The sequence below is a fragment of the Leptonychotes weddellii genome, chromosome 2 (assembly GCF_054177405.1).
Source record: "Leptonychotes weddellii isolate Sample4059 chromosome 2, ASM5417740v2, whole genome shotgun sequence".
In the NCBI taxonomy this organism is placed as follows: Eukaryota; Metazoa; Chordata; class Mammalia; order Carnivora; family Phocidae; genus Leptonychotes; species Leptonychotes weddellii.
The window spans coordinates 99,776,455-99,800,375 of NC_138370.1; the positions used below are offsets into that span (position 1 = coordinate 99,776,455).

A 23,921-nucleotide genomic window follows, 5' to 3' on the forward strand; every position below is an offset into this window, starting at 1 on the left:
ATTTTATAGTTTTCTGAGTATAGATCCTTTGCCTCTTTGGTTAGATTTATTCCTAGGTATCTTATGGTTTTGGGTGCAATTGTCCCGACGCGGGACTCGATCCCGGGACTCCAGGATCATGACCTGAGCCGAAGGCAGTCGCTTAACCGACTGAGCCACCCAGGCGCCCCAATAAGTGGGATCGACTCCTTAATTTCTCTTTCTTCTGTCTTGTTGTTGGTGTATAGAAATGCAACTGATTTCTGTGCATTGATTTTATATCCTGCCACTTTACTGAATTCCTGTATGAGTTCTAGCAGTTTTGGGGTGGATTCTTTGGGGTTTTCCACATAAAGTCTCATATCATGTGCAAAATGTGAGAGTTTCACTTCTTCTTTGCCGATTTTGATGTTTTTATTTCTTTTTGTTGTCCGATTGCTGAGGCTGGAATTTCTGTCACACTTTTTTTTTAATGCTTATTTCAGTTTCTATTTCTTTTTTTGTTCTACTTTTATAGGTGATGCCCTACAGTTCATCTTTTAGGTTTTCTACTTGTGTTTTTTTTTTTTTTTTCAATTTTGGTTAACGTATTTTTAATTTCCAGGAAGTTCCTTTTTGTTCTCTGTTGGTTCATTTTCTTTCCCCTTTTTCATTCTATCCTTGTTTTGTTCATGTAATATCTTCTCTGATCTCTCCATGGATGAGATCCTTTGTTATGTTTGTTGCTTTCGTTTCTATCTTCTGTTTCAGAAGTTTTCCACATTTGATATTCCTTGGCTGTCAGTTCATATTAAAGAGTGAATCACTAAAAAGTTGACTGGAAGTACTGAATAAAAGACTTGAAGAGTGGTGGGCTTCAGTAGTGACTGAGTGATCAGATGGCTAGCTGCTTTTTTTTTTTTTTTTTAATTACAGCTATAGTATCTGTAGTTATTTTCCCTGGGGACAGCTCTGATTCTTTTGATCTCTTTGATTGAGAACATGATTCCAGCTTCTGAAGTTCTGGAAGTAAGGGCAAATGGGGGGCGAGGGGGAAGAGATCCATCATTCAGTGTGCAGATTCTCACTGAGTTCTTGTTTTCAGGACAGCTCATCACCCTTGCCCTCCTCTGTGCTGAGCATCTCTGGCTCAGTTTCTTCATAGAATAAACTTCTAGTTCCTTGCAGGAGTCAGGGAGTGTACACAAGATGGAGGTAGGTTTCTGGGTCTCTAAATATTTTTAATTAAACATGATTTCAGCTCTTCCTTATCCCCTGCCTCTGAGGTTTCTGGTATCCTGAATTCTTGATGTTTTCTGGGATTTGATGAGAGCAAAGTGACTTGCTTCCTGATAGTCACTCCCCCTCCTCATGCATTTAAGTTTGATCTTCCTCTTTTCTACTCAATAATTTACCATTTTTCTTCAATCTGCTTTCTGCCTTCATATATTATGGTTCAAATTACAGAATCTTGAACGTAGGTTCATCAAAGACGGAGGATGAGTCTTCTGGTTTTTGTTCTCCTTGTTATTTGGGGGGCCTCATCTTTCTTGGAGAGAAGGGGTTTGAAATACCTCTGTCTGCAGTCTTCACATGGGAAATCCTCCATTTTGCCTTAATGATTTTTCAAAATTACGTCTGAGACTATATACTTCCTCAAGTTTCTTTTCTTTTAAAACAAGGATTATATAAATTACTCATCAAAGGTGTTACTGAACTACATTGTATAATTGCATATTTATTGCATTGTATACAATTACATTGTATAATTATATACTAACATACGTAACTAGGAATGAGCTTGTCATTAAGCACTCAGCACTGATAAACCACAAACAATCATATTAAAAATTGTTATGGGTAAGATAGAAAAAGGTAAATACATAACTCAAAAATAAACTGTTTTCAGATTTGGATATATATTGATAATATAGAAAATACTCACCAATACTGTTAGAAATCAATACCTTATCACCTAGTTCAGAAGACTCTGTTACTGTTGGAATTATCCAGCTAAAACATTTTGCTAGGCAAGCTATTTAGCACTGATACAGTTTTTGTTTTTTTAATACAGTGTGTTTTTCCATAGTCATGGTCCTTTCTGCAATATTATTTGAGAACATGCATATTAATATACATTGTAAGTTAGGTCTTAAAAAGCACAATCTTGTAAGTTTTCACAATAATGAAAGTTATTTATCTTGCAGTAGACAAGGCATTAATGGACCTCTTTTTTTAAAAAAAAAAAGCCTTAAAACCCATTTGTGAAGAAATTTTTTGTAAGTTTCCCTTTAAGGGTTGGTAATCTATACATACTGTCTTAGTTTGGGTTGTTATTTAAAAAAAAAAAAAATCACCATACTGTGGGTGGCTTGAACAGCAAACATTTATTTCTCATAGCGCTGGAGGCTGAGAAGTCTGAGATCAGGGTGCTGGCAGATCTAATGTCTAGTGAGGACCCCTTCCTGGTTTACAGGTAGAGAGCTAGGAGGGGAAGCAAGCTCTCTCTTCTTACAAGGGTACCAATTCCATTTCAGGAGGGCTCCACCTTCATGACCTAATTCTCTTCCAGGGGCCCCACCTCCTAATTCCATGACATTAAGGTTTAGGAATTCAACATATGAATTTTTTGAAAGAGGACACAAACATTCAACCCATAACATATACTTAATTCTGGGTCATACAGCTACATATATTGAAACTGGGAGGAAAAAATACCTTCTTGGATGTTTCTTACTTTTGAAAACACTTTTATATTTTGCTCAGGACACTAATAGTCATTATAACCAAAATCAGAATGAGCCAATAACATGGTATTTCTATAATAACTACTTGTTTTGAAATAAAAAAATATATTTTATATGTTCAGAATTCTTTTAGATACCTTGTAATAATCCTTAGGGACTATTAGCCTTTCTTGGCTAAATAAACTATCTATCTATCTCTATGAAATATTAAACACATACTATTCCTCTATCTTTATTGCTTACCTTATCATGAATATAAAAGTAACATGTTAAATTTGAGGTATTTTGAAAATATGGAAAATAATAAAGAAAAAATATTATTACAGTGTATAGAGATAGCTACCTTTAAAAAAAATTCATATTAGCATATTCCTCCCATCCTTTTTAAATGCAGAGATCACACTGCGGGAGGTCCAATTTACTGAGTACTTCCTAAACGGCAGACAACCCGCTAAGTGCTTCACATACATTATATCAATATCCTATGAGCCGGGTATTTTATGCCTAATCTGTATATGGAAAAACTGAGGATTAGTGATTTAAATAAGTTGCCCAGAGCCATACAGCTAGTAATTGGCCACACTGAGATTTTGGCACAAGGTTGCCCAATGTTAAAGTCCATATTCTTTACTATTATGTTTCTTTTCTTTACCATTATAACTAATTTCCCATGTCATTAATAAATCACTGCAAATATCATGTAAAGTAAAAAATGTAAAACTCCTATATGATTAGGCTTGTCTCACGGAAGCCCTGCAGTCAATGAGTAATAATATATATATTTTTAATTTAATTAAATGGCAAAATTTAAGAGCAAAAATGGAATATCATTGTTGTTCAAGTTAAAATGTATAGAGACTTTGAATGTTTTTATAAGCTTATTAGGCATTTGTATTTCTAAAGATATATATTTCTCAAATAAGGACAATGTAAACCAGAAACTACAAGATGACTCTTTGGAACAAACACAGTATTATTACCTCACTGATTCTGGTTATATTGGGCAGGTCCAGTAGTAGGTGGACATGTTGGAAGACCTAATTAAAAGATCTGAAAATATCTAGATTTGTTCTCTTTCCTTATTTCAGATTAAACTAGTTTAACAAAGTTAGAAAATCAATTCATTTTCGCCTGCTATGGGTTGTTGTATTAATGGAGGTAAGACTAATAATTAGTATTTTAATTCTGATATATATATAAATGATTTGCTTAAAGTTCCTAAAGATAGTTGATTCTAAGACTTTAAAATTCTCTCCTTAAAATCTGGTTTACATCATTATTTTTATATCTAAAGAAAAATAGTAAAAGAAAAAGGTATTTACTAAGCAAAGATAAATGCTAACTAAACCCTTATTTGAAATATCACAAAATCACGCAGCTTTAATGCATTTCCAATACTTAGTTATTCTGATTTCCTCTCTAGCTACACTATTTTCACCGTAATCTATTTAATACAAGAGCTGGAGCCACTGATGCATTCAGTTTGATTTATCTAGTGACAAATACCTCAATTATCCTCCTAGGGAAAATTATTTTTTGAGAGTAAATCTAATTTTGGTTTAATCCTCCAAGTAATTTTAATTCACTCTCTATATACTTGACAAAAGTAATTATGAAAGAAAAAAGCCATTCTGAATATACTGTTATGAAATGTAAAGAAAATATCACATCAAAAAAGACATACACATTTTCAGTTGGTGTTAGTGAATTATGACTTTGGAAGTTACAAGAATATGCCAGAATGATTTAGCACCTATAAACCACAGAAGGGTAAAGAGATGTATGGCTGAGAAGATGGGAATTTTGTGATTTGAGAGGTGAGTAAATGGGCTGCAATATCTTGCCACCTTAGTCTGCATGGTGTACTGGTAAATGGGCATTGACTTAATGGCTCATTTCTTAATGGAGAAGCTTTAAACTTTGTGTCAACATTTATGTAAAATTTAAGGTGCACATAAATATACAGTTAATTTGAATTTGCTGTTTCAGATGTCTGCATTTTCCCAAATTTCCTTTTAACAGTTTACTTCTCTTCGTGTAGGCTTGGCTTGAGATAACCAATGGAAACAGATTGTATTCATTTTCATTGTAAAAGATAACATAAACCCCACAAATTTCCAGTAGTCGATATTTAGGAAATGAACGTCACTGGACAAAAATCATAAGAACTACGAAAGTCTGAGATTCTGATATTGAAGAAGAGTTCCAGCTAGACCAGCCTATTATGTATGTTTTGTGAACACATACAGTTGGAAATGCAGATTAGCACAACCTTCCTAGAAAGTGATTTGGCAAATGTATCAAAATCTTAAACAATGCATAAGATATCCATCATAGTAATAATTACACATTATAACAACATGAAAAAAAGTGATCAATGAGTAGGGGAAAGATTTATGACAATGTTAAGTTAAAGCAAGATCTATATAGTATGATGTAAACGATGTTAACATATGTGTAAATATGCATTTGTATGTGTGCATAAATAAATAAAGACCAAAGGTTTTTGACACTATTCATTTCTCAGTAGTGGAAATACTGGTGATTCTTCTTTGTATTATTATGTATTTTCTATATTGAGCATATGGTCCTTTAAAAATAAGAAAAAAAATTTTAAAACAAATACAAGGAGTAACAGCAACATTTCTCTGTTTTTCTTTTCTTTCATTATCTTTCAAAATGTAAAATAAACCAAGGAAGGTCATTGTTATTAGAATTCATTCGTTCATTCAACTGAGAACTACTGTATGTCAAACATTGTTTTAGGCACTGGGCATTCTGCAAGTGAGGAAAATAAAACTCGTGTCTGGGAGAGGAACAAATGTTACCTCTATCACATAATGGTGAAGTGCTATGAATGAAATACTATTCATTAATATGATATACTTTTAGATATAGAAAACAAAAGTTATAAACTTATTTAGCAAAGAATATAAAAGTATCTCCTTTTAATTAATCTAAGGCATATAATTTTTCTTAATTAATTAAAGAAATTGAAATTGTTTGATTACTTACCCCAATATTAAACATCCCTGTAAAATACTCCATATTTGCTTGAATGAACCAAATGTTGCTTAAACCTAGTTCATCACTTCTCTTCTTAGCACGAATTAATGATAATTCCTTGTTTTCTATTAATGTAACCTAGATTTCACCCAGGAAACAATAGTACATTCAGTAACATAATTCAGATATTAGGGCAAAGTATTATTACTGTGTAGCTTTAATGTAGAACATACTACACTGATCCTTATCCTGTGCCAGGAAGTATGCCAGATAATATGGTATAAAAATGAACAAGGTCCTCAAACTCTTGGAGCTTAGAGATGGAGTGATGTAAGTGCAACAGGCAATTATAATACAGTGATAAGTGTTTAATGGAAGACAATATTGTGTGTTATCAGAACACTCAGACTTGATGACTAAAGAAGGTTTTAGTCATTTAACATGGAGAATAACATATTAACCGAGGCCTAAAAAATGAATAGAAATCAGCTGGAGGAATGGAGTGTTTCAGACAGAGAAAGAAACACGTGTGAAGGCCAAAGCGTGTGTTTGAAGAACTGAGAAAATTGGTATAGCTGGGTCACAGTGTGTGGTGGTGATGGTGAATGGGGGGACAGGGTGTGGAGGGTAGACGTGAGGCTGGAGAGGTGATAGGAGCCAGATCGTGTGATCAAAGAAGGTTCCATTGCTGCCATATATAGTGTGGATTAGTGGGGGTGAGACAGAAGGAAGCGCAACTAGTTAGGAATCCAGGCCAACGAAGATTGGAAAGGATTACTTGTTTAGACAGAGAAAAGTGGGCAGAATTGTCACTTCCATCACTATCATTCCTAGTTCTACCCTTATTTTGTCTTTATGCTTGTGTTTACAGAAAATTCTGTATCCCTTCGTATAAAAAACCTGTCAGAGTACACTTGGTATCAAAGGCTTTCCAGCCATTATTTCAGCCAAGATTTCCCCTTTAAAGGCTCAACATCTCTAAGTGTTCAGACTGTTGGGAAGGGGGGGGAAAGACACCATAACCCTGACTCTGCTTCTCCAGGGTTCTACTTTATGAGCTTTCTTCCTCTAACTCCAACCACCAAGTTGTTACTTTCCTTGATTACAAAACAGACACCTGCTAGTTTCCCCCAGGATTCCTTACTTATTTTGCCCTTTATTTTCAAAGAAAGGAAAAAAATAATACACCCTTACCCCCCAGCATCCTGTTATATGTCATTCTGGCCAGTCTATGGGTTCTTCCTCATCTTTTTCTTCTATGAGGAATCACTGTAATTATTTTGCACCTTCCAGAGAGTTCACGAGCAAAGAAACTGCCTCATTTGTTTTGTATTTTTTTTTAAAGTCATCAAGTTCTAGACTTTTATGCTAAAAGATGGTCACTGCAAAGAAATGATTTCATATGGCAGAGACTAAAAATAAACTTCTAACAAATGGCAATGACTGCATAAATTCTGGTACATTTACTTAAAAACATACTATGTAGTTACATTTTGGTGATATTTTAATAATGATATTTAAAACTATTTGCAATAGGGAAAAACATTTATGCTACAATACTGAGTTAAAGCTGGTGACTAAAATTATATTTGCGTTTTTAGCATTTGCGGCAATAAGCATCCTCCTGGACAATGACTTAATGAGAACATGGGGAGAAAAGCATTTGACGGATGAGTGTAGTAAAGTTGGAGTTTATTTTTTTCTTTAAGGAATTTTGTAATTGCTGTTACAATTTTGGTACAATGGATAAAAATCAAGATACCAAAAGAATATGCTTAACAAGTTTCAGAAGCTAGTATTTGCAGTATAAAATTATGGGGACAATTAAACTAGTTTCACCATTAAGTATTTTATTTAACAACAGAATGGTTATTCCCTCTAAAACTTATTTTAAAATATAACGCTTTTATAAAAATTGAAAAATGTATTGTGATCCTACTTTACTTTTTTTTTTAAAGATTCTTAGAAGTTTAGTTCAAAGAAAAAAAAAATTATCTGTGCCACATAATGTGACCTGGGTGAACAATTAATAAATTCAAAGAGCAGGGGTCAGATACAGACTCAGCGAACTGAACTGGGTAGTTTTCCAGTGTTTCCTTTTATGGGTTATTCAGATTTTACCTGGCATGATGGCAGCATGTGAGCAAGGACAATTCCAACATGGCCCTGGAAAAGGCAGAAAAAGAAACAAGTTAACTTTGGTCCCTAAAGCTTTCTTCTCATTCTGAGACAGTAGTCTTGCCAAATAAAAACATGACTTTGAATGTAATACAGTAAAGTCACATAGTTGGGGAAAGGCTAAAGAGAACAAAAGGAGGGATGTAATACCCCGCCGCTGCAGAAATCCACAATTCTGTCACCAGGTTTGGCCTGATTTGCCACGACATAAACAAGGTTGTTTAACTGCTGCTGCTTCCTCAAAGCTCGATCACTGGACATTTTACCTGGGGAAGACAAGAGATGAAGACAATGAAATGTTAGGCATCGTGAGGGAGTAAGAAGGTACTCATAGAGTAGACCGCCGGCGTCCAACAAGAGGGGTAAATGTATAAATGAGTTCCAAATTCCACATCATCCACCATGAGAGGACCAGAGAACTGAAACCCAGAAATGAACTCTCTCTATGCTTATTTTTACTTTTATTCATGTCCAACTTCTCTGTCAATATCCATTGAGAAAATGTCTTCTAGAGAGGAAACAGTAAGTGAAATATTAATGGCAGAGTCATAAAGTGTTCAATAAATGTTTACTGGATGAATAAAAATTAACAGTGACAGTTTCTTACCTCTTTCCCTATCAGAGACAGATTGAAAGACTACCTAATTCTAGCACATTGTTTAAATCTCCTTGGACAAAAGAGATCCATAACAAAAACATTTTCATTATTTAACTGGCACGCCCTTGAACTCTTAGTTTTTCTGGTTAGGAACGTTGGAACATAGGTGTCACATTGTCTGAAATATATCAATAGTTAGTGTATTTAGAGAGAAATTAGATTTTACCATTTTGGCTTTGAAGCTTCTTTTCCTCATGAGTCAGACACAGAAATCTAATGCAATTAGAGATTAAAGATAGGGCATTTCCAAGTATGAAATGCCTTGGGCCTAGCAGCATGAACATCTTAACTTTCCTTCAAAGCCACTAGTTAAGTCCACGAAATAACTTCAGAAGAATGAATAAAATTATTTGTTTTTACATATTTCACATGCACTTTTTGTAAGAGCAAGATTAAGAAAATATAAGGGAGCAGATCTCATTGATATAGATAAAAGGCAAACCCAGATAATCTTTAGGCTTGATCAAAAATTATTTACAGTTACCAATGTTTCCCTGATCCATTTTCACAGAAAAACAGCCTGGCTTTTTTCTTTTCTTCTCTTTTCTGTTTTCCTTCTTTCTTAGGTTACTGAAATAAAAACACTGGAAACCCTTTATTTTAGGAAAAAATAGAAAATATGAATAAAAAATTTATATGAGAGAAAAAGATCCATAATCTAATAATTCAGAGCTCATATCTTTGTATATATATACTTCCAGCTGTATCCATAAATTCATAATGTTCTAGATGCATATAAAACCTTATATATCAATCTTTCCATGTCAATGCATGTTTCTATGCTATATGTTTTAATGGCTGCATAGTATTCCATTGACCATATCTACCACACTTCTATAACCAATCTATTGTAATAATGTCATCATCATCATACAGCTAAATCACTGTACACATTCTTAATTATTTAGCATGTTCTAATGTGAATTTCAAACCTGAAGGGCATTTCAATCAATAGTTTGGTGACTTCATTTATGAAGACAGTTTCATGTAGCTAGCTTTTCATTTTTCTCTAATAATATAATTGTGAAAAATTTAAACAAAATAAATAAAAGCCCCTATCATCCTACCCTTCCTGGATTACCACTCCTAAGAAATTAGGACAATTTTCAACACAGCAAAGTTGAAAGAATCTTACAGTGAATGTCTCTGTAACCTCCACTTAGATTCTACCACTAACAACTTACCATACTTGGTTTAGTCACACTCTGTTCATCTAACCATCTGTCTATCCATCCATTCATAAATCTGCCTTATTTTTTATGGCAATGCAGTTCTGATTTGGAAGAGGAAGAGTAACAACGGGAAGGGGAGGAGAGTGGCAAATAAAGAAAAGTAGTTTTGAGCCAGAAAGCTAGAGTCACAAATGCTGCTGCTTAATGGAGCCACCAAGAGGCAAGAAATGAACACAAACATTTTAGCCTTCCTTTTGTGGATTTCTTAACATTGCTTAGCCAAAGGATTTTCATAAAGTCAAAAGGAATTACCTTTTGTTAAGAACACAGAGAAAAGAAAATTTATTTAATGGAACAACTAGCAGGAAGTTTTGTACCATATTTCTATTATACATTTAGAATTATCTAACTTTCTTAGGTTTGCTCCAAAAGCAAATGTTGATGAAGATCTGTTTTTCTAAGATTGCATCTTTGCATATAAAGTATTCATGCTGATATGAAGGTTGAAGGCAAAGAGGTAATTTTCAGGGTTTGCTTAAATAGACACCATTAAGTTGCACGTAATATTCACAAACCAAGCTAAGAATATAGTAGCATGATGCTCAGATGCTTTATGGAAAAGCCACCTCAAATAAAGCATTCCTCCTCCCCATTCCAGTTATATAAATATTATGAAGCTCCTGGAAACATGAACAGGATCTCAAACACATTGAACAAGGTAAGAAAGTGGTATTTTGAGATATGGTGTTAATTTAAAAATCCAGTCTACTTTCTATTTATATCCAACATTCTTCTGCCTAAGACACCACTTATAAGCATGAATTTATAATCTATTTTTAGTTTGACTAAAAATGCTGGTTCTTTAAGTGCCATCATAGAAAAAGAAACCCAAGAATCAAATGGTCAGATGTTTTAATACAAATGATCTCATTCTTTCTGTGATGTAATTCTCCCACAGTGAAGTCTTTCCCTTGTCTAATTCAAGTCAGGAGGAACCTGATTATTTAGACAACTGATTATTTAGTGTTGTTTGCATTGCCCAAAAGGAAAATACAAAGGTAAATGAACAAATTTTTAAGCAAAGGAAGAGCTATGTTAGAACATCGGCATCATCTATGTTCTATAGGGCAATAGACAGTGAAACGCAGGTCCCATCCCCAGGGGTAAGGTTTTCATGCTTGGAATATCACTTGGGCACCTACTATGCTCAGTACTTGTCTATATGCTGAGGACACATCTCAAAGTGAGTAAAACATAGTTCCTGTCCTTAGGGAGCTAAGAGAGTATCTAAAGGAAGTTACGGGTGTTTATTATTTGCAAACGTATGTGCGCTGAAAATAAAGGACTAAATAAGACATCACAGAGGGCTTTACAGAGACTTGAGGCATTTCAGTTGAGTCTTTAAGGAGGAACAGAAACTTACCAGACAGAATGGCAAGGGAAAGTATACTAAGAAAAATATGACATATTTAGGGGAAAACCGCAATTAGCTCATGTGCTTAAAAATGAGGATCTATGAAGAAATGGTAGAACACAGGATAGATCTGAAGATACAGGCAAGACCAGATGGGAAAGAGCATTGCTTGTTATTTTGCCTCTCTGTGCTATAGAGAAACAAGGGCCTCATTTTAATATTTAATGTGCTTAGAGCTCCTTAGAGACAAGTTTTACTTGAATAGACAGCACAGTTACTTTTACATTATTACATATTAAAGATGTTCTCTTATAATGCTAGCCTGCATCATTTTTATTCAGGATAGAGTATATCCTCAAATCAAATCAGATTATTAGTAGATTTCTCTGGCGCATTCAACCTCAACTGATGCTAATTGTCATTACGTCATTTAATTAAGAAAATGAAATAGAATCAACTCTTTGGAACTCATTGACTCATTTTGAACCCTGGTGTTCTAGATCAAGAAAGTCCTTGGACTCCTTATTGGATATTCTCACCTTACTTCCCAGGCTCTCTTCCCTTGGTATAGCTCTGAAATGCTATGCTCACTAGGTCCTGTCTTTTGTGCCATAGCTTGTCATTGAGCATGCTTTTCCTGTGTATATAACTAAAGTCCCTTCCATATCTGCCCATTAAAATATCTCTTCTTTGCTTAAAATACCTTTAAACGCATCTCTCTGCCTTAAGAAAATAATTTTTACTTCTTGGCAAGAAAACAAGGCCTCTACTGATCTGAGACCTGTTACTTTGGCAAACTCACCTTCTGGAACTTTCCTATATATCCTCTATATTCCAGCCTTTCTGACAATGGATAGTTCCTTGAATTTATCAAGGTCAGCGAGGTGGTGCCTTTATAAATTTGTTCCCTCTGCTTGAAACCAGTTTTCTTGCTTTAGAGAACCTCAGGAATGCTACCAGCTCTCCACTCTCCTGACTACATTTACATTTAGTATTTTGTAATAAATTTTTTAAAAAGACAAAGTAACTTTTTCAAAGCCTTTGGTACTACCCAAAAGAACTCATCTTTTATACTATAAAGCATTAGTATTGTTAGGTAGTGAAAAAATTTTATTATACACTTCTGGGTATTTATCTGAAGAAAATGAAAACACTAACTCAAAAAGATTATCTGTACCCCTATGTACATTGCAGCTTTATTTGCAATAGCCAAGATATGGAGACCACCTAAGTGTCCATCGATGGGTGATGGATAAAATGTGGCATACAGATCTACAATTGAATATTATTCAGCTATACAAAAGAATGAAGTCTTGCCATTTGAGACAACATGGATGGACCTTGAGGGCGTTTGCTAAATGAAATAAGTCAGACAAGTACCATATGATCTCATTTACATGTGGAATCTAAGAGAATAGCTTGGTGGTTGCCAGAGGTGGGGATGGGAGTGGGCAAAATGTGCGAAGGGAGTCAAAAGGTACAAAATTCCAGTTTTAGAATAAATAAGTCAAGAGAATGTAATGTATAGCAGGGCAACTATAGTTAATAATACTGTATTGCATATTTGGAAGTTGCTAATAGAGTAGATCCTAGGAGTTCCCATCACAAGAAAAGAATTCTATACGTGTGGTGATGGATGTGAGTTAATTAGACTTACTGTGATCATTTCACAACATACACAAATATCAAATCATTATGTTGTATACCTGAAGCTAAAATAATGTATTTCAATTACATCTTAATTTTTTTAAATGATATATAGGCACTATTAATTATATTAACTACCAAAAGAACCATTAGTTAAAACTGCTTCTGTCTTCCTGAAATAGATACAGATGATTTTTCCTGACCAAATAAACTTGGGTCCAATTAAATGGAAAGTGTTAGGAGCTGGATAGGCACATAACAGGTGCTTAGTAAAAGTTTAATGAATTTATTTTCTTTGCAATTAGGACAAGCTGGATTTTAAGGCCACATGCTTACTTCTACAGGTACTAAACATAAAAACAAGTTAGCTATCAATGCTATGCCTGTATTTGTTGAAACAGTAAAAGAAGTCAACTACAGAACAGTGCTTTATATGGGACTGTAAAAGTTTCTAAGAACTTTGGTGAGGGAATAAGAAAACAGCTATTTAAAGCTATATCAAAAGCTAGACAAAAATAAATTCAAAATGGATTAAAGACCTAAATGTGAGACATGAAACCATTAAAATCCTAGAGGAGAACAGAGGCAGCAACCTCTTTGACCTCAGCCATAGCAACTTCTCACTAGATAACTCTCCTAAGGCAAGGGAAACAAAAGCAAATATAAGATCCTGGGACATCATCAAAATAAAAAGCTTCTGCACAGCAAAGGAAACAGTCAACAAAACTAAAAGGAACCTATGGAATGAGAGAAATTACTTGCAAATGACATATCTGATAAAGGGTTAGTATCCAAAATATATAAAGAATTTGTCAAACTCAACACCCAAGAAATAAATAATGCAATTAAGAAATTGGCAGAAGACATGAGTAGATATTTTTCCAAAGAAATGGCTAATAGACACATGAAAAGCTCAACATCACCAATCATCAGGAAAGTACAAATCAAAACTACAATGAGATATCAGCTCAAACCTGTCAGAATAGCTAAAATCGACAACACAAGAAACAGGTGTTAGTGAGGGTGTGGAGAAAGGGAAACCCTTTTACACTGTTGGTGGGAATGCAAGCTGGTGCAGCCACTCTGGAGAACAGTAGGGAGTTTCCTCAAAATGTTAAAAATAGAACTACCCTATGATACAGCAATTGCACTATTAGGTATTTATCCAAAGAATCCAAAAATACTAATTCAAAGGGATATATGCATCCTGATGCTTACAGCAGCATTATCAGCAATAGCCGAATTATGGAAACAGCCTGCCCACATGTCCATCGGCTGATGAATGGATAAAAAAGAGGTGATATATATATATATATACACACACACACACACAATGGAATATTACTCAACCATCAAAAAGAATGAAATCTTGCCATTTGCAATGATGTAGATGGAGCTAGAGAGTGTAATGCTAAGTTAACTAAGTCAGAGAAAGACAAATACCATATGATTTCAGTCATGTGGAATTTAAGAAACAAAACAACTGAGCCAACTGAGCATAGGGGAAAAAAAAGAGGCAAACCAAGAAACAGACTCTTAACAATAGAGAACATACTGAGGGTTACTGCAGGGAGGTGGGTAGGGGGATGGGTTAAATAGGTGATGGGGATTAAGGAGGGCACTTGTTGGGATGAACACCAGGTGTGGTATGTAAGTGTTGAATCACTACATTGTACACCTGAAACTAATATTATGCTGTATGTTAACTGGAATTTAAATAAAAACTTAAAAAGTTAGAAAGGCAGGAATGAAATTCCTGAAGAAATGCCTGAGTTGATGTGTAAAACTAAGCAGCAACATAAAGTTTACAGTTTAGTTTAGTGCAATTTTATTTTAAATTTTGGACATGACTTGTTGGAAATACTAAACATTTTGAATAGTCCTTTTGATTTACATTTTTCAAAGTTAGTTGCAGTCCAGCATCACTAATCCTCTTAGCCATGCTAACCTCACAGTGACAACTTTCTTGCAACAATGGATACTAATCATCTGATAACCTTTTTCCCTCTTTCCCCCACTTGTTCACACATCCCACAGTGCAGTCTATGAAATCAACAATTGTGTAACAGCGTGATGTTTATTTTCACTCTCATAATTTTGTTATTCACAGTATTAGAGCATTCAATAATTATTAACTAGAAATTCAAAATGTTAAAAGAGGCCAATCTATTCCTCTCTAAATTGAGGAATAATGACCTCACAAAAAGGTTAATCAATTATTTGACCAATGAAACAACCAATGAACTTGACCTACATAGAACTGTTCTAGACAATATTAGGGACACAAAGATGTATAACACTTGGTCTCTGTCCTTCGTAAAGTTATGTCTTGTTTAATTAGTACAAAACATTTTATTTGAGCTTAGAAAGTATATTGTATTAGCCACACTGTGCAACATATTTTTAATGAAATTTTAACAGCTATAGCTTACAACAATCCATATATACTTCATCAAAGTTTCTAAAATGATTGATAACTTTCATTTATATGATGCTTTGCAATTTATTAAGCACTTGCATATTTGATATATAATCTAAACTCAAAACTCTGTCAGGTTGTCAGAGCGGATGGCATTTTCCTTATTTTACAAATGAGGACATTGAGCACTAATGAGGTTGCTCAAACTTAGCATTTGCTCAAAGACACACACCTGGTAAGTAGTAAAGCTGGGACTCTAACAAAAATTTCTATATGCCAGGTTCAGTCTTCTTCCCACTATGACTTGCTCTCTCTTAAACAGATGATTTTGATTAATTGTGATATCAGAATTTCAGCACTGGTACTTTTTTTATGTGTGAGAGTTCAAGGAAATGAAGTGCTTTCTAGGAGGTAAATGAGGGATTTCCCTAATAATTGCATCTTAGGGGGGAAAATATTGCTCTTCAGAATCAGTTGTAAAAGGCATTTATTTCAGTTTTTCTTCTAAGTAAAATTTCTAAGAGCAGGCTTACCAGTAAAAAAGATCAATTTAAGTTTTGGACTCAATGTTTTGGAATATATCACCAAGGCATTATTTGGAGGTCTCATAAGTCACTCTGTTTAATGAATTGACCTTTGAGTGTCACCCTTCCCAGAAAGAAACCATGTCCTTCCTTACCCTGGGACTGTAGCAACCTTTTTGATTTTATAGAAAAGTGACATGGGGAGGTTGAGCAATCAATTTGTTGCAAAATCGGATTATCCAGGAGGAAAGAAATGAAAATAGATCGGCAAGATCTTTCCTGTTAGAGTACTGCAGATGCTGCCTAAATACAGCATGCACCTTGACCCTTCTATATCCAGCTCTAGAGCATCTTTAAAAAACTGGTAGCTCAAAAATATTTAGCAAGATGCTGGGTTGAGAGACAAAGTTGGAGAAAATATAGTCACATTATTTGTCAAATCAAAACTTCCACTTTGTTTATAGAAGGGCTTAAATACAGTAAACAGTGGAAATTTTTTTTTTAAAGATTTTATTCATTTATTTGACAGAGAGAGAGAGAGCACAAGCAGGGGGAGGGGTAGGCAGAGGGAGAGGGAGAAGCAGGCTCCCCGCTGAGCAGGGAGCCCGACGTGGGGCTCGATCCCGGGACTCTGGGATCATGACCTGAGCCGAAGGCAGACGCTTAACTGACTGAGCCATCCAGGTGCCCCAACAGTGGAAATTATAAACCTTCTTTTAAAACCTGCTATTTTTTTCTCTAAGATGAATAAAACATTTTCATTTCAGAATACCAGATCCCTGCATTAATTGAACACATATATTTTCATTCCATTTAAATGCTATTTACACCACACAAAGTAAACATTACCTTGCCCTGGATTTAATTAAAAAAAAAAAGTCATAATATCTTCCAAGTTGCCCACAAGACCAACTTGAAATGCTTTAGAACAAAAACGTTAACTCTAGAAAATAGTTTAGGTATTTAATTCTTCTCCCTCTTTCAGAGGCTTACATTAACAACAGTAAGGTTTTTTAATAGTTACATTACCTTTTGAGATCATTCAAATAATCCTCAATTTGGCTTCAAATGTGGTATGTTTCACAGTATTTAGGTTAAGTGATAATCTAGTAGCTCAAAATGGTGAGTGTTAACTTTCCCAGAGTCAAGCAATTTCAAAAAACAGCTTCTTTCTGTGCATAGTATTCTAATTTCTACTATGATCTGACTTAGAGATTTTCGTTTGATTTTTTTGATTTAAAAAATGAAAATGGTGAGTATTTGTGACATGATCCTAAATTCTTTGATCATATTAATACTATATTATAGTATTCCCATTTAGAGGTGGTTTCTATGTCTGTTCCCTTGAATCTGAGCTCTATGATTGCTTGACCAGTGTAATACAGAAGCAACACTGTGTCCATTTCTGGCAGCTTCCACATTGTCTTTTCAGTCATTTGCTCTTGGAAGACAGCATCATGCTTTAGGAAGCCAAGGCTCCCCAGCTGATGCTGTGTAAACAGACAAGCTTTCCTGCCAAGCCCTACCAAGTTACAGATTTGTAGATAAAATCAGTAATTGTTATTTAAAGGCACTAAGCTTTGCAGTGATTATTTATACAGCAATAGATGACCAGAATGACATCCTAACATTGGGCTTTTAAGGATTATCATCATTGAATAGTATTATGAAGTTACCTACCTATCCATGAAATAGTGCTAGGTACTATGACAATAACCAAAATAAGGAATGAACACTCCAAGAAAGTGGTATTCATTACAAGTTACACTGGGACCATATAAACTCAAAGGCAGTCTTAAATTTCAATTCTACTGTTCCTTTTCTTTTTCTAATAGTCTCGGACCTTGAGAGCCTAACTTACAAGAATAGAACATTAAAGAATGTTGGGACTTCAACAGCAACGGATGGTGGAGAGAAAAAGACAGTGGGAACTAACACAGCAATAGGCATGGATAGGGATGGGGACAGTGATCCAAATTAGTATTCAAAAGGATCTCAATCTGGACAAGTATTGATATTCACATAGGTCTAGCAACAGTAGTCTTTCGCAGTGGTCCAGCCAGTAGGGTTGAGGAATAGGGAGAAATACAAAGGGCTAGAAAGAGGAAGGTCATACCATCGGGGACATGTAGGTGGTCAGGTCCTATCCCAAGTCACAAGAGATGACAGATCTAAAAGAGCTAGGCTACATTGAAACTGAGCCATTTGGGAGATCTGAGTTTACTGATATATTAGTTCAGGGCCTGGGTAGGGCAGTGGAAGTCAGGAACTGACATTTTTTTTTTCCTAAACTGGGATTTTGCATTTCCTTCCTTTTCTCCGATTTTTTTCATTATAACCTCTATAGAGTAGTTTATTAATTTAGCACATATTTTTAAAGCATTTACCAAGGTGCTAGGACACAATGGAGAACAAGGGAGATTCTTATACTCCAGTGAAAGGAGTTTGACAACAAAAAATTAAATCAAGTGATAAATGACATGGAGAAAATTAAAATAAGATATGGTTGAAATTAACTTGGTGAATATTTTAGATTGGATAGTGAGGAAAAGCCTCCCTGAGCAGGTAACAAAACTGAGATCTGAATGACAAAAAGCAGCCATAGGAAATAAGAGAAAAACACTCTATACAAAGGGAACTGTTAAAGGAGTCTTCAGGTAGAGAGTAGGCAGGGATGTTTGAGGAAGACAATTACAATTATATATATTTACTCTCATCATATACCTGTGTATATATATGTGCATATATATGTATATGTATGTGTGTATGGATATTCTTATTTACTGGTATTAGGACTACTGAATGAGTATAATGTAAGCATGTTTTATTTATTATTTCAGTACTTTGTCATGAGGTTGGTACTGTTACTGCAATGTCAGATGAATAAATGTGAACTAAAAGAATAAAGTAACTCGTTTGGGTCACATAGTTACTCCACGGTGGAGCCAGGTTGAATTTTGCCAGTCTCTCTCCAGAACCTGTGTTTCTATCTACTACCCCAGAAATCACAAATCCTTATCAGTAAAATAGTTTTGAATAGGACCCAAATATATATAGGATTATCACATTTCTGTTAAATATTAATAAAGTTTATTGTCTGTTTTAGGAAAAAATAGAAACTTTTTCTATTTCAGTATGCATTATGCTGTCTCCCCTATGTGGTACAGATATGTTTCATCTGTATTTCTGACACCAGAGAAATTTTCATCACTAATTGAACATCGTTCTTTTATATTTTGGTAATATACTTAATTCTAATCTCAAAATCAGCATAAACGTCATGCTGAAATCAAATTTGCAGAAAAATGCCAATGCCAAACAGGAGTGCTGGACTTGAAGCAATATGTGTATAAATGGCTTCAATTTAGTAAAAAAAAAATAAAAAAACTTCTTCAGGGCTTATCTTGGTGGTTATTGTACATTCAGGGCAAGTGCTCCATGACAGAGAGAGAGAGAGAGGATGCATCTTTCTAAAAAGAAAGTTTACCCATCCCAAATTACTTCAAATTTACCTCCAGTTTCTTCTGTTCTGAGTTTCTGAAATTCTTTTTAATGACTGTCCGAACATAAGAAGCATTCCTTGAACAAGTAAATGTCAAGAGTGCTATAATTATTTTGTTTTTTTGGTTGGTTGGTTGGTTGTCTAGTTTTGTGAATATACACTTGTGCATACCCATGCACTGTAGTTTTAAATCAGCTATTGACCATTACCTTTGTACCTAAAATGAAGCTGAGCTATGAGCTGCCTGAGCTATGAAGACATAGAAGTATTAGCATTTATTAAACTTTGGTTGTGGAACACTGGTCCCTCAAGATATTGAGATATTGGAAGGGAGAAAAATTAGTATTCAAAAGGATCTCAATCTGGACAAGTATCGATATTCACATAGGTCTAGCAACAGTAGTCTTTCGCAGTGGTCCAGCCAGTAGGGTTGAGGAATAGGGAGAAATACAAAGGGCTAGAAAGAGGAAGGTCATACCATTGGGGACATGTAGGTGGTCAGGCCCTATCCCATGCATACCCATGCATACCTTGCTTGTGAGAACTCTTGAGAATAATGCTTAAAATTTAACATTTCTAGATACCCAATGAAATATACAATATAAACATCTAAATATCCTCCCTAGTGAATAGCCCTAAAATCTACCATCTGATGTTCAAGATACAGACATAGTAGCATAAGGGCTTTTATGAGGAACACCTACATGTCTGCATACACACAAAACAACCACGGCAGTTTCCTTACTCTTTAAAACAGGATGCGTATCTTGGACACTTCCAAGAACTGCTAAAATCAGATCTGAAGTCTTATATATTTGCCCCCATTATTTAAATACCATATCTAGATACAAAGGAAACCAAACATACAGAACAAAAAACACCAGGAGATGGTGGTTTGTCCAAACGTTTCCATCAATTTCCATTAGTTTAATCTTACGGCATGTGATTAGTTTTTACTTTCAAGTTAATAAAAGAAGCCAGAACTTTCTCCTTCCATAAACTAATAGAAAACAGGTAGACTCCCTAGAGAATTATAAACCATATATATATATAATATATATAAATACTGTTGTACTGATGGGCTTTAAAATTCATAAATGAATGGTCTAGTAAAAGACTTTGTACTTTCACTTATAATAAAAAACAATCCTAGGCTAACATATGAGAATTTTAGTTGCCTTTTAAAGAATCATATCCAAACACTGAGGAAAAACATATTGTGATTAGTAATTACAAATAACAAGACTATAAATAACCCATTAATTTATACAATTCACAAAAACATAATTTCTTTGCTAAGGTATAGTTCGGAACATTGTATTTAATATTTCAAGATGAAAAAAGAGCAGTTATAAACTAAACCTTTCACTGAAAGTAGGGAAAAACCCATTTTCTTTCTATCAATAATAGAAGAATAAGAGGAGTAAGAGGAATTCCAACAGCCAATTAAGAAACATTTATTAGGTACCTATAGGTGTTAAGCATTGCTCTAAGGATTGGGGATATTAGCAGTCCCTCCTGCCACAGAAAACAGTGAGGGGTAGACAGATGCGACACACAAAGCAAATAAACATATACTACATCAGGGGCTAAGAAGAAAAGTAAACAGAGGAGGGGGACAAAGAGTGAGGGAGAGACTTATTTTAGATGGAAAAATCTGAAAGGGCCTCCCTGATCAGGTGATATTTGGGATCTGAATGAAGTGATGAAGTATATGGATTATCTAGGGGAAGAGTTTTCCGGACAAGAGGGATAACAAATATGAGACTGGCAGAGGAGATCAGAGAAGTAGCCAAGGGCCAGAGTATGCAAGGCCTTAAAATCTATGTAGGAATTTTGGGTTTATTTTGCATTAGATGGATTTTGTGACATTATTTGACTTTTAAAAAAGGATTTCTATAGGCAAGCAAGGGTAGAAGCAGGAAGTCTGACTAGGATACTACTGCAGAAATAGTCAAGGCCAGACATGGTAGTTGTTCAGACTAAGGAGAGAGCAATGGATATGGAAAGAAATGATTAGGTTAGGTATATATTTTAATAATAGAGCTGATAGAATTTGCTAATGAATTGGATATCGAGGGTAAAAGAAAGAGAAGAGTCAAGTATGACTCCAGAATTCTGAGCCTGAGCAACTAGAAGAATCACACGCCCACATGTTGAGTTGTAGTAGAGGTATGAAGACTAAATCCTGAGGTTTTTTTCATGTCTAGAGGTTTAGAAGCTAAATAAGAACCAGCAAAGAAGATTGATAAGGAGTCCTTCTATTGGTTTCTCAGAGGCCAACTAAAAAAGGTATTTCCAGGAGAAGGAAATGATTAATTTTGTCCAATGCAGTTGATATGTTAGGGAAAGTAAGGACTGAGACTTGTCCCTTAGATCTAGTAAGTGGAAGTCCTTGGTGACCTTGACAATAGCAGTTTTGTTGGATTGGTGGGGCAGAAGACTGACTTTTGTGAGTTCAAAAGAGAAGGACAGTGTATAAGGCATAATGGAAATAGAAAATCATGATTTTGTGATAATTGATTTGGGTAAGAATCATCAATGGTTGCTAAAACCATTGGTGAAAATCTATTAGGGAATAAGACAGCTCAAAGTAGCTTCCCAGACATTTATTATTACAAAGGGAAACCAGTATCTTTACAATGGAGAAATCTGAGAGAAACCATCTTAACCAAGGGATCAAATTTCTAAATAATGTGTTAAACTGATATGTGATTGCTGTTGTGGTGCATTTGGAGGGACATAACATCAACTCTGTTGTATGCTTGCCAAAAATGTTTAGGAGTCATTTTATTGTAGACTTGCCAATGGTTTAGCCTCCCTCTGAAAGAGGAAATAGATAAATCCAAATTGAGGATATTCTGCAATATAATTGGCTTAGAGTCTTAAAAAAGAAAAAGTCCATGTCGTAAAAAACAAAAAGAATTTTAAAGGCCAGGGTTCTAGATTAAAGAAGACTAAAGATATACGACAACTGAAAGCAATGTATAATCCTTGATTGGATATTAAAGAGAATAAGAGCATTATTGAACAATTGTGAGTATTTGAATATGGTCAGTAAATTTGCTAATAGTATTGTATTAATGTTAAATTTCCTGTGCGTAGGGGCACCTGGGTGGCTCAGTTGGTTAAGTGTCTGCATTCAGCTCAGGTCATGATCCCAGGGTCCTGGGATCAAGTGCCGCATCAGGTTCCCTGCTCAGTGGAGAGTCTGTTTATCCCTCTCCCTTTGCCTCTCCACCACCACCACCCCCCACTCCCACTCGTGCTCTCTCTCTCTAATAAATAAATAAAATATTAAAAAAATTTCCTGTGTGTAATTATTAGGTTGTGATTATATAGGAGAATGCCCTTGTTCTTAGGAGATACATGAGAAAATATTTTGGGGTGAAATGTCACAATGTATACAAGGAATTCTCAAATGGTTCAGGAAAAATGAAGGTATTAAAGAGATAATGTAAGTAAGACAAAATAGTACAAAAAGCCTTCATAAAAAATATGAAGGCTACATGAGAATTCAGTCCTGGGTATATTTGTGGAGCTTTTAAAAAACAGGTTAGCAATTTTTAAATAAAAGATTGGAAAGGGAGTGGAGGAAGAGAAGATGAAACCATAGCAGGTAAGAAGAGCAGTAGCTGTAGGGCTAAGTAGGATATGAGAGGATTTAAAAGCTGGAAGGTAATTCAGCATTTTTGATATCTGATGAGCATGGTCCAGGAGAACAAACAAACAAACTATTGAGGGTGTAAGAGGAGGAGATACAGTGCACAGGGCAAGGCTCAGGCTTAAAGGAGAATACAGCAGGAGGACCTGCAGTGGATGGCTATCGAAGCTGGTGTGTTGGTACAGTTGCTGGGGAAGCATGTAGAAACTCTTCTGGTGGCTTTTATTTTTGACCTGTGAGTTAAGAGGAAAGGCGAAGTATTGCAAGTTTGAAGAGAGAAGATGATATGAAATAATTATATATACTAAGTGGACTTGGAAAATCTTATATAAAGATTATGAGTACTAAGGACCCACTTCCTTAAACAAAGATCTAGGTAATGATAAAGATGGAAGAAGCCCTAGAACCCATCATCTAATCCAGTCATTTTATAGGCAAGGAAATGGAGACTTGGAGACAAACAGATAACGTAGAGATAATGAACTTGGTTAACTGTCCAAATAAAACAATAGTACTAAGCATATTAAAGCACTTATAGGAATCCTCCTACATGGCAGTACCATGCTAAGAATTTTGTATCTATTAACTCCTATATTGAAAACTACTTATATAAAACTATATAAAAAGGCATATATTTTAACTTCTGTATTCCATGTGAATCAAAGAGGTTCAGAATGTTTCAGGATCACCCCCCGAGTCACACAGCTATCTTCATGAATAGATGGAATTTCCATTTGTGCTGCAGTTATCACCATCCTATTTTAAGGGATTCCCAATGAGACTTCCAATTCTTATATCTTACCCTCCTCTACATGGACTCTGTACCTCCTCATACCTAATAGGTTTTCAAATAGGTTTATTGACTCAAACACTTCAGTAACCTGAAGCCTGTTAAAAGCCCTAAGAACAGTCAGGGCATAGTGCTGATCATCAGATACCTAGGGCAAGAGGAGCAGTAAAGAAGGAACCACACACAGCAGAAACTGAGAAAATGAATAGTATGCAAAATCAATCTTAAGTTTCCTCGTCGAT

General features: G+C 35.0%; 1 protein-coding gene across 1 annotated transcript in view; it reads right to left on the reverse strand.

Moving 5' to 3' along the window:
- The window catches only part of GSTCD (glutathione S-transferase C-terminal domain containing), a 116,864-nt gene that overhangs the window by 11,202 nt on the left and 81,741 nt on the right, over window positions 1-23,921 (reverse strand). Inside the window, exons 6-8 of the mRNA XM_081813129.1 lie at window positions 8,040-8,155; window positions 7,833-7,877; window positions 5,721-5,849 (exon numbers count right to left, since the gene is read on the reverse strand). Coding sequence (XP_081669255.1) covers window positions 5,721-5,849; window positions 7,833-7,877; window positions 8,040-8,155 — 290 coding nt within the window. The remainder of the gene's footprint in view (window positions 1-5,720; window positions 5,850-7,832; window positions 7,878-8,039; window positions 8,156-23,921) is intronic.